At 37.8% G+C, this 12,138-nt stretch overlaps 1 protein-coding gene across 1 annotated transcript; it reads right to left on the bottom strand.

The window, feature by feature from the left end:
- Window positions 1-2,306: 2,306 nt before the first annotated feature.
- On the bottom strand, window positions 2,307-2,798 carry LOC145665187 (uncharacterized). The gene has a single exon (XM_081732471.1). The coding sequence runs from the start codon at window positions 2,796-2,798 to the stop codon at window positions 2,307-2,309; it is 492 nt and encodes a 163-aa protein (XP_081588597.1).
- Between the last annotated feature and the right edge of the window lie 9,340 nt (window positions 2,799-12,138).

The following is a 12,138-nucleotide window of genomic DNA, read 5'->3' as shown; positions in this document are numbered from 1 at the left end:
AATATTTATTATAATACCTTTGTAACTAATTTGGTATATTCTTTTGCTAGACTGGGACTGTACGGCAATTGAATATAGTTATCCGAAATTCTGTTTCATACCGTAATAACGATGTTTAAGACTCCTGTTTATTAAATAAGAAAATCTTTGATAAATTGCTTGTTTTCGCACATCAATTTCAATTCTCTGCGCCGTCTTCCTTAATCTGCGATAAGTATACTGAGGACATTTTCTGGAACTGCAGCTATGTTCCAAATTTTTAAACATTATTCGAAATAAATTGATGGAAAAGATAAAAATATTAACGTTTATATTCAATGTTGCCATGTAAATTCAATATTTCTGTATATGATTTCTCTGTACGGGCGAGAGTACCTTTGTGAACTATACAAATTTTTCGTAAACAGTGAAAAATCCGTAGCAATCATAATACCCCAAAATACTTCAGACAACCAAAACCAAAGTTTAACTGGTATTAATTTAGTGCGTTCACCCTTATAAAACAGTGTTTTCATAATCACTTATTTGGAGCTGCCATAGTGCGAAATCACATCCGATTCATATCTTTCTAGAAGTGCAAATAGTGACAACGCAGATATTCAAATATGTCTGAATCAAAATAAAATTTTAGAAATCAATTACCACATAATTTGGGTAAACAGGAATAATGTACCGAGAAGATACCTAGGTTATGAATTACCATGATTTCGAATATGTCCAAATTACAGTGAAACAGTTAACTGAAAGGAATTATTAACTTACCAGAACTATGATTTACTAAATTTTATTCCTATATACGCCGTCTTCTTCACAAACAGATAATTTGCTTAAAGACATATATTGACAACATAGTGGAACAGTTTATATATACATATATTGTTCTGAAATAATTCTGGAAGAATCTGGAAAAATCACAATATATTTAATGCTATGGAACATTTCCCTGAGAAGTAAAATTCAGAATATTTGTTTTTGTTCTTTTTTTCTTTAACGGTGCAATTTTGCGCAATGTTATTAAAAATTTCATGACACTTTCTGTGACAAGTAAAGCCATAAGAAAAAATATTTTAACCATTGACTGTTTTGAAAATTACCTGAGATTACGAATCTTATGTAAAATATTGCTGAAACAATATTACTGTTTATTTCCCTAATGGATGGAGGTATTTTTATTTTGAAAAATGTTAATGTGTTTATTTCGCTGGGTTTATTATAATTTTTAAAAATTTGAAAATGTTGAATTATTAATTGTAAATAAAATTCCAGCTGGAAAAATGTTTCTTTATTTCCTATAAACTGTAGAGGAATGCATCCTAGCAGATGATGGTAGTTTAGTAAGATTTTAATTTTATTTCTGTGTAAAATTTTAGATTGATATAGTGGTGTGGATTTACTATGTTTTGTTCATACAGAGTATTTCGATAGTGAATGATTTAAACTAACGTCTTAGCAACCCTCCCTTTTATATATGAAAGTAGAATCAATACCTAGCTTAGGCATACACTGGAAACAACAATCGAACTTATGAAGTAATATCTGATTATTATTACTATTTCATTTAAATATGATCGAGATATATTCAGTACTGCATAGCACAAAAGAAGACAGAATAATCATTGAAACAGCGTCTAATTACAAATAGTGAAATAATTTCATTACAGAATTGGATTGTGAATGTTTTCTTTCTAGGTTTTTTTTTTTAAATGTGGATAAGTTTGATATATTCTCTTCTTTCTTTTTCTATTTACTTCTCTTCTTTCTTTCTTTTCTTTCTTCCTTTCCTAGTCTGCCATACTCATATCATCTTATTCTAAAGACATTTCCTATGGAATGTTCTTTTTTTCTTCGGTGAAGTGACCGCCTTATCTAACACACAGTTAAAATATTTACTATGGTATCTACGGAGACCGTTGCTATAGAGATGACATGAGGGAGAGGATTAGAACAGTTGTAGTCCAAAGGATTCAGGTCCAGACTGCATTCAGTCAAAATGAAGTCAGGAATACGACGCTGAAGCCACCCTTGAGTTGATCTGGCCTTGTGGGCGATAGCAGAATTCTGCTGGAAGGTCCACGGTTGGTTGTAAAACAGTGTGCTACTTAACTTCTTCACATTGTGCTCCTAAACGGCCCGCTTTCGTACACTCGGGCACTGTTTGTAACTCCATTTTCGCAAAAATGCAGCTGGGTGGAAACGGAATAACTCACTTCCCACCACACTATCACTGAGGAGGGATGCTGGAAATTCTGAACTTTTGGAACCTTCTTAAAGGTTTTCTGAGAGGTTGATGCATACACTCGATCGTTTTACCGATTGAACGACTGTTCAATGGTGAATATTTTCTTATCGGTGAAAAGGATTTTGCGATTACCATTATGAGCGTACCGCTGCAGGAGACGTCTACATTTTATCATTCTCAGCTTCTTTAGACGTGAGTCTAGGTAATGTCCTGTATCTCGGCGATAAGCCCGTAGTCGAAGGTCCTCGGATGGAAGCCTGGACATTGACCGTTTCGAAATGTTCACTTCACTGGCCATGATAACCTGCTTTCTTTCCGCATTTCTCAGCACACGAACCGCCACTGCTTTTGTGGCTGCTCGAGTCCTGACACTGTGTGCACGACCCGTTCTCGGATGATCCTTCACAGTCCCGGTTTCAGTGAAGCGCTCAGTTTCACGATACACGAACATACGACTGATTTGGAACTTTCGTAGCGTCTTGAAAATGTCAGTTGCAGACTGTCCAACTTTATGTAACGGTATCATAGCAACACGGTTTTCATAGTCGCCGTATCCCATGATTCCACCTGCGAGCCAATGCTTCCTCTTGCACAAACAAGCACACAATGGTTCAAGGTTCCCATGAGCACACTTGCGGTTCTTTCCTTCTCCTCCCAGATGTAGGGTGTGCGTCAAAATTTTGTAACAGTATTTATGGCTAGACTAGGTAATACTACATTTTAATAACAAATAAAACATTCATTACTTCCTACTATTTCTTTACTTTTTCCATGTAAGTACTTTCAACCTTTATCTATTTCCTCTTCTATGCAAAATTTTTGGAGAGGTGTCTCTACCGCGCCATCGACGCTCATGTTTTTCAGTGGAATTCCACTTCAGTCAAGATAGTGATCTGACAACATTTATGTTTCTTTCTTGCCATAATGATAGGTCACTTGGTACAAATTTAGATGCTTCGATACAGAAATGACATTAGGAACCTCTATCTTGACATAACAATTATCTGTTTTAATACTATCCATTAGCTGAATATTTCTCTACCTCCTTGTTTTACTTTCATCACACCACGTGTTCAGAAAACATTTTTTCTCGGAAGATAGGTTTCTTGTAAGTTGATAACCATGTAATTCCACTTCATATGTCATTCATTTGTTCTTTCTTCCTTCATTTCTCTACTACTTTTATATCACTAAAAATTTCGTTTAATATACATTTTTTAAAAGAGGACGTATCCCCCTGTCCTCCCACCGAGACACCCGTGTCTTCTCCAATTCGCTTCATCACTTTGTACTGAAACAAAGTACTAAACTTTGCATTGCAAGAGCCTATGAAGAACTCTGGCCGGACACATGCCTCACCGTCTCGCCAGTGACACGTGATCATTACATTTGCTTTGAATGTCATATTTCTAACATTGTCAGGCCAGGGAAGCTTCCCAATTAATACGAATGAAATATAAAATCAAATATTTATACTGCACATCATTCATGCATTCTGAATTAATACAATAAATTTATATTTCAATAATATCTTACTCGAGGAGATTTAAATCCTCCTGGAGAAAGATGTTATCGGAAATTAAAAATTTATTGTATTAAGTACAAAAATCACACTTGTTCTGAAAAGATATGAGACTGAGTTCTTGATACCCTGTGATAAAATTCTGCGTACGCCACTGTCCCCCTACGTTCGCCACTGTTAATTTTAATGTTGCAGATAGGCTCATGCTCTGTATTAATATACAGTTGATAAATATTTGTAAAAATTCCCCCCCCCCCATTATGTTTCTTTCACAAATAGCATTTTGGGAATAACAGCATATTAACATAAAAAAATACTGGACTAAACTTACTCAGTGCTGAAATATTCACCTCTGGTACGTGGGGTCCCTGGTTCGATCCTAGCTCTTGGCAAGTGGACAAACACTGTCTGGGTAGGTTTTCTCGAGGTTCTCCCGTTTCCTTCCACTTTATTAATCTCACCACTGTCATCATCCATCTAATGGATTACTGTATACCTTTCGTCTTTTTAGATGCAAAATAATACCGACTCAATACTATATAGGTAAAGCATCTTCGAGTTGGACCCCTCAAACTTCGTACCCCTCCCAATAAAAATTTCTGTGCGCGCGCCTCGTTTTAATGCATAATCGTTATACGTTAAATTGAAGTAATTAAATTAAAGATAATGAGTAATACTGGCTGGTCAGATATTGTGTCAACAATAGAAAGAAACAATAGAAGTTTGTTTAAAATTATAAAATTTTGAATTTGGTTTATTTGTTGTAATAATTTAAAAACCTATTTCCATAAAAACATACGAATATGATTATTTACATGCCTAGAAGATAAACGACAGGTGAGTTGATAATAATTTCTTTTCTTTTCTTTTCTTTTTTTTTTAATATTCTAGTTAATTCGTTTGCAAAATTTACTATAAAATATTCAGAATTCGGATTCTTGGAGGAAAAATAGTACGTGTGCGAGATTTTCAATAGGTAATATTTTTCATAACTAATAATATATAATCTACGACGAAGTTTGAATCACTGCTTTATTTATTTATTTTTTTAAGTAAAGTATCCCTGTATATATGTAGCTATATAGCTGAATATTGTCAAATTTGGCGGTAATTCTCATATGGAATTGGATATGATTGTCCTAATCTAATAGTTAGGAAGATTAACATAAATGTAGCTATAGACTCTATTAGGGATTAGGAATGGACGCCACTATTTAGAAAAAATAGGCGTAAAATCTAGTAATTATTGAAATAACAAGGAGCCTTCAAGCACTCAATCTAATACTTTTTCAGGACAAGCGTGATTAGTAGGTATATATACGAGGATTAATTGGAACCTTCGTGGCCTGATCTTCAAAATTAGAGGCATTACCGCTGTATCGCCGGACCAATTTGAAAATCGAAAAAAGTACCAAAATGTACTGCATTCGGTTATATTTGGTTGGATTACATTACGTTATTAGGGGTATAGTTTTACTATACAGATCCATAATTTAAGTAGTAGTAGGAGTAGTAGTAGTAGTAGTAGCAGTAGTAGTAGTAGTAGAAGAAGAAGAAGTAAGAACGGGTTAGAAGCCCCGCAGGGGTTCGTTAGGTTCTGTTCAGGACATGAAATGGGCAAATTAAAGACTTACCCAAATTTTTCTGTGCATTTTACAGTCTATGGATCCGTATAATAAAACAAGTGTACCTCTCTGCGAAATAGTCCATCCGCCTCCAGATACAGTGCCGCTTACATCAAAAACAATAAGCAAATACAACCACTCTCTTAACTTTTACTATTCCCCTTATCTGACTTTCACTCATTCTTCCTCACAAACTTAAAAAAATTCCCCAATTGACCCGGTAAATTTCCTAAAACTGGTCCGGCGATACAGCAGTTAACCCAAATTAGAAAATATTTGGATAAGTTATGTTTAATTTTTCCACGTAATTGCCCTTGACTGAGATACATTTACGCCACTTCTCCAGTAACGCTTCTATACCACTTTTAAAAAAGTGATTCCTCGATCCCTGCAAAATATTTCAGTACAGCAGTTTTCACCTCTGCATCCGAAGAAAATCGCTGTCCCCTCCCCCTAAAAATTTTTAGATTTCTAAACAAGTGAAAGTCCGAGGGGGTAGATGAGACGAATAGGGGTGCGGCAACAGTTCGAACCCACAGGAATGAATTTCTACCATAGACACAAGGGACGTGTGAACGTGTTACCTTATGCTCAGCATAACGTAACATGGCCCGGTGCTTTTGAGCACCTTGTATATTGGCTGGGAAATTTTAAATTTTATTTAGAATGTAAGAGAAACTTTTTATTTTATAATAGGAAAACCGTAGGTCGAAGATTTTGTGTAATTTTAGTAAAACAAATCGTTTCAATGGATATTATATGAAGATTACATGATTAATAATTATATTTTGTATATTTTACGTATTTATCCAAGAATATATCATTATTTTTGACAAATAAGTGTATATTCCAGCTTTTTCAATGGTTTTCAGCTTATTTCTATTCATATTTCGGCATAGGGAATCTTCACAAGAAAGCTAAAAATTTTATTTCGAAAAATCTTCTTCAAAATTCCAAATTAAGAAAGTCAGCCATAATTTCTTCTTGGTGCATCTCTTTGTTTCGAAGTAAATTATTTGATTGGATAATCCACAATCACAGCTGCGGCTGAGATTTCGGTTTCTTTGATCTTCGCACAGAAGCCTATCATCCGATAGTTACGTCACGATTATCTTCCAATTAGGGATCATCTTCATGTAATGCTTTGTCTTACGGCGTCAGCCATTTCAGGAGACAGACGTGCAGTGTTTAGCGTCTGCAGAAATTGTGGAATAATTCGTGGTTACGTTAAACTGTGATAAATTCTTCGTTTTGGCGAATATTGGAAGTTGTCAGCAGAGATAAACGTGCTGTGTTTGGTGTTTACAACAAAATTATTAATCCAGTAATATTCCAATTGTGAAGTGATTTCGTATTGCATAAAGGGATACTAGCATGGAAGGTGTCTAGTGTTACGGAATGAGCTCCTTGGCAAATTTTACGTTCTCGGTCAGTCAGAGAACATAGGAGAACCCAGAGGAGACGGTGACGGAGAGGAAACATTGAGTAGTTGTGCAGGCATCGAGGAAGAAGAAGTCAAGCGACGCTCGATGGGTTTTTCCGGATAGGTGCTGCAGGAGTTGATATCCTAAACTGTTTTGAGACCACAATTTAAGAGTTTCCCAGAAAACTCAAGTGGAGAAGGCGTCAGGAAATTTTTTTTTATTATATCAGTTCAGTCTCTGTTTAAGAAGCGGATTCAAGTAAGTAAGAACTAGTGAAAGTGAAACTCACTCCAGGTATTTGGCATCTTTAACTTTTCCTTGTCTCGAGAAAACAGATATGTGTGAATATATTTTCTGGTGTATGTGTAAAATCCATAACATGAAGTGTTAAGTGCGTAAAGTTTCCCTCAACGCCGCACGCATGCAGATTCGGGCAATGTGACATCGTGATTTCATTCGATGGGGGGAAAAGAAAGCTAGATTCTCAGCACAGAGCGATTGTCGTAACCTCAAGAAAATGTGTGTAACACACACATTTTCCCCCAGTGAAGAAAAGATGTTTTAGATTCCCCTAAAATCTTGAAAGTATTCATTTTCGGTAACACTGCTCGGAATTAAGTTTTATTTATTTTGGCATGTTTTCTTTGGTTTTGAAACAAAATGATTCTAAACGTTGATTTCTTGTAAATAAGTGTCAGATTCACGGCTACAGTTAAGTGCAAGGGTACATGCATTTTGCGTACCGGTAACTGAAAACTTTCGGCAATAGGCTAAACCTTCGTAATATTTTAAATCTGATACCCATCAAGTTTAGAAATTTCAGTTTTTTTTATAATTACTAGTAAATACCTTTTTCTTCTTTTTTTTAAAGAAAACACAATATATTCAGAGCGACACTAATGCAAGTAACCACTGCGTCTTCGGTATGAATGTGGTAGCGAAACAAAAACAAAATATAAATACAAAATAAGGATGGTGCTTTGTGAAATATATGTGTGATTTTTTTTTATATATATATATGCTTGTTTAGGTTAAGTTAGTATAGTTAGAATAGGGATTTAGGTTCAAGTATGTCAATATGTAAGTGAATGTTTACCTGTGCTAGATTGTTTAGTGGGTCCGAGCTGTAAGAGAGGTCGCGAAGAGCGTAAATCCTCTATGCCGGCCACGATCTCTACGCACAGAGAAGTTTAAGCACCAAAGAATATATAAACAAAAGTGAAAGTAGCTAACCACAACAGTAGGCAGTGAAGTATTATTTTCAGTAGTGTATTGTATTTCTATTGTGTCCTTTTATTTGTTTTTGCGTGTCGATTCAATGTCAACGTTTATGAAAGTCAAGAATATTAAATGAATGTTAAAGAATATGAATATTTTGGGAATATGAGCAAAAGTAAAGAATGTTTTGGCTCTGAAAGATATAGAAATCGATAATATTTCTTAGATGGGTATGTCAGTTTAATGTAAAGATTTTTCTGTTATCAAATATTTTGTCCAATAATACTTTCATGAATATTTTAAAGAATAAAACTTACAAGCCGTGAAAACATCTTTCTTTTCGAATACAAAACCTAATTATCTTGTAATTTTAAGAAGTAGCAGAAATATGGAGTTGATGTTTTTGGTATGCATGCGAAGCATGATCAAAGCAAAGAGCAGTACGTACAGAATAAGTTTACTGGGGAAATGAAATAGCTGTGAAATTCAGGGAAGAGACTTTCCTTAGTGTGACCGAGTTGAAAACAACCGAATCTGTAGAAAATTTCTCATTTTATCAGTTTCTATCAAAATCTCAGTTTGGATTTTTTTTTTTTAGTTGCAAAATTCTGTTTCAAGATTTTTTTTTTTAAATTCAGATAGGGCTTTCACAGACAACATTAAGATCTTCATTGTGCTCATTGCCAGCTCCACTCGTAGGTCGGTGTCCTGTGTCTGTAGTCGTGGTTCACAACCTATTTCCGGATGGGATGTGGATGATGAACTGCAGGCCTGGATATCGGGCTGTGAGTCGAGATGGAAGAGAGTTTGGAAGCTTTATATTTCGGGCCAGATTTGAGTTCTATTTTCCGTAGATGATTGGCTTGGTGAGTGTATCAGTGACTGTTGATGACGAGCCCATACGGGCCCAGTAGGTTCGGTGTCACTAGTCAGCGATACATTCGACATAGCATGTAATCTCAAGGAAAGGGAACATCATACAAAAACACAAATAGTCATTCATTTTATTTATTTTATTTATTTATTTATTTTTTTTAAAGTTAAAATGGCGACCCATTATCCAGGATTTCTGTTGTTTCAATCCTACGCGAGCGCTAAGGAAAACAAACAATCACAGCAGAGTATTTGTAATGGGGATCATTATGACAATCGCTGCATTGAATGAATCATGGTCACTTCTGGATCTGTATGTGCGTGATGTTGTGGGAAACAAACTTCATGAAAGTGAAAATGTCTGTGGGTAGCAGATCGAGTAACGAATCTCGTCATCCGAACGAATATATATGCTGTAGTGACGAAATTGCAGGGTTCAGTGTTTATTGTGACAGTTGCTTTAGATGGGTACATGCCCAATGTTATGGTTTGTCAGAGGAACAAGTGCAGGAGTTAGACAAGAGTAGTGAGCCGTGGTTATGTAAGCCTTGCCTGGCGAAACAGGTGACAGTGTTGCCACTTCCGAAATCTTCGGAAACCGAGAGTGAGGAAGGTGAACGTGTAACGCGGGGTAGCCCGAACGATTCTGACAAGGAGGAAGGAAGTCGAGGAAACGTAGCTTCCGGTTCAAATGTGCAATTAACTGACTTTGCAGCCATGATGGAACGATTTAGTCAAACTTTAACTTTGACGTTAAATGAAAAATTTGAAAAGGTGGACAATAAATTTCAGGCGATGAGTAATCAGGTTGACCGTAAATTTCAGGATATGAATGAAAAATTCGATAATGTAAAATTCGAAATGTTACAAATGATTAATGAGAAAGTGGCTCGTGTAAACGAAGACGTAGAGGCTGTTAGGTCGCAAGTTCGCGATTTATATACCTCTGTTGGGAACTATCAGAATAAAATAGACGCGCGGGTAGATGCCGTTGAGGAAGGTCTCCGGTTATCGGTTGAGGCGCAGAATCGACGATGTGTTGACTTGACTAAGGAGTTCTCACATCTCGAGCTAGGTACCCAAAGGTCGTGTCAGGCACTTGAAGCCAGGATTCAGACGTTGGAGGAGAAACAAAACCAAAGAAAAGACAAACGGTGTGGACGTAAGCGAGCGCGAGACTTTGTTGTCGGTGATGGAATCGAGTCTGACGGGACCGAGTCAGACATCCAAGTGGATGTACCGGTCTCTTCGGTTGGGGAGACTCGTACTATTCCCACGGTGACTGTCTCTGTCTGTCAGCCGACCAACATTCACGGCACAAATGTCCTTCCTTTTGAATTATCCCCACGTACGTTGAACTTAAACAAGTCACATACATCTTGTGTTGAGACAATAGGTTATCAGGCGTTGTCCAGGAGGTCGAATCCATTGTTAGTTCCACCTCAGGTGTCAGGATCTTCCAATACTAGTTGTCGTTTGAACCATGTGGTGTCCTCTAGTAATGCAGCAGACATGACTCCTTCGTGCGCTGGAGTTCAGGAGGGAATGTGTGGTCACGCGGTGGTATCAATGCCAGACAACTTAACTTCTGGACAAAATTACCAACACTATTCTATTTTCGGTCAAAATCACTCGGGTGCAAAGAGCCCCGTCGTTGGCCACAATTCTCCCGTGAACCCCAGTAAAAGCGAGGAAGGCTTTGGTAAGCGAACTCTAAATTTAAGACTTTCTGAATTAAACCACTTACCTACATTCTCTGGTGAATATGGTTTGGCGAGATCATTTTTAGAAAATTTGGAACAAACTTTTAAGGTAATTGCGGCATCAGAACACGAACGTCTAACCTTGGTACCTTGTTGCTTAACAGCTGGGGCCAAGACATGGTTTCAGACTGTATGTCAAGACATTAATAGTTATGCGGATTTTGTGCGTCTGTTCCGGGAACACTATTTTTCGGCAAGGATGGAAAGGTTGCAAAAGAAGTTCATTCAGGGAATGAAGTATGATCGAGCGAAGTACAACCGATTGACGGACTTTGCATGGAAAATTGTAGCGGAATATTATGCGGTGGCACAACACCCGGATGAAACCGAACTTATTGAGATAGTCTTGGATTGTTTACCAGCTGGTGATGCCAAGTTGTTGAGGGCTGTTGAGCCGAAGAACATTCAACACCTTATGGTCAAAATAGCCGAGATAGAGGGACATCCAGAGCCTAGTGAACCGGTCACGGACAAGAAGTTTAGACGCTTTCAGGTGCGTCAGGCGAAAGTCGTCAAAAAGACCGAAAAGTCAGGAAAACAAACCACCAAAGATACTTCGTCTCAGACGGAGGAAGACGAAGGTAAGAGGAAGGAAGGAAATTCCAATGGCAAAGGAGATGACCGATTTTCCGGAAGCAGGGGTCGAAGAAGGAACTTTCAGTCTCGAAGACCTTGGCCCAATCAAGGAAGACCGAATTGGGTAAGAGATGGTAATGGAAATCGGAATGCTCCGTATGGGTACAACCAACGCTACTATCCAGCAGCGATGAGTTACGGGTATCCGCGGGGTACATCTCAGACATGCGCGCCAAACGCGATGACCTCAGCAGGAGCGCAAGCCTATCCGGGATACGCGCCGAATTTACTTCCTGGAGGGGGAGTGGCGGCTCCCACGTCCACTTCTTCCCCAGGAGTGAACATGGCGATGTCCACTGGATGGCCTCCGCAACATACGACATTCGTACCTACGATGGCTCAGCCACCGGAAACGAACGGGAATAGTTTGGGAAATGCATACCGCAGCCCTCATTAGGGGAGAGTGTGGACTGCGATGTGGATTCCTCAACTCCCCAGAAAGAACAAGATCGGTTAGCGAGTAGTCAAAATTTCAATTTGGTCACAACCTCGTTCGATTTTGATACCAACCCTCCAAATTCAAAATTCAATGTTTTGGCAGATTCCGAAAATCGGGAGACAAAATTGGGCACGCCTCTGTTCTCGATTCGTTTCGTGATCGACGAGAAGGAGTGTGACTCCAGTGCGGAAAAAGGTATTCTGTTAACTTATCCTTCACCTACGTTAAGTTGTTCAGTTGGAAGTTTAACTTTAGTTTGCATTCTGGATTCTGGAGCGGACACGAATTTGTTGTCTGGAGACGTTTGGAGGAGAATCAAGGAGATTTATCCGTCAGCTAAACTTCGTCCAAAATCCAACATTTCATTACGAGGTTTCGCAGGAGACGAATCTTTTCAAG

This window comes from Thermobia domestica, chromosome 11 (assembly GCF_964235325.1).
Source record: "Thermobia domestica chromosome 11, izTheDome1.hap1.1, whole genome shotgun sequence".
NCBI lineage: Eukaryota > Metazoa > Arthropoda > Insecta > Zygentoma > Lepismatidae > Thermobia > Thermobia domestica.
This window is presented reverse-complemented; position numbering and strand designations above follow the sequence as displayed.

Bases quoted from the DNA above. Each gene is read 5' to 3' on its own strand.
- LOC145665187 (XM_081732471.1), bottom strand. From the start codon at position 2,798: ATGGGATACGGCGACTATGAAAACCGTGTTGCTATGATACCGTTACAT.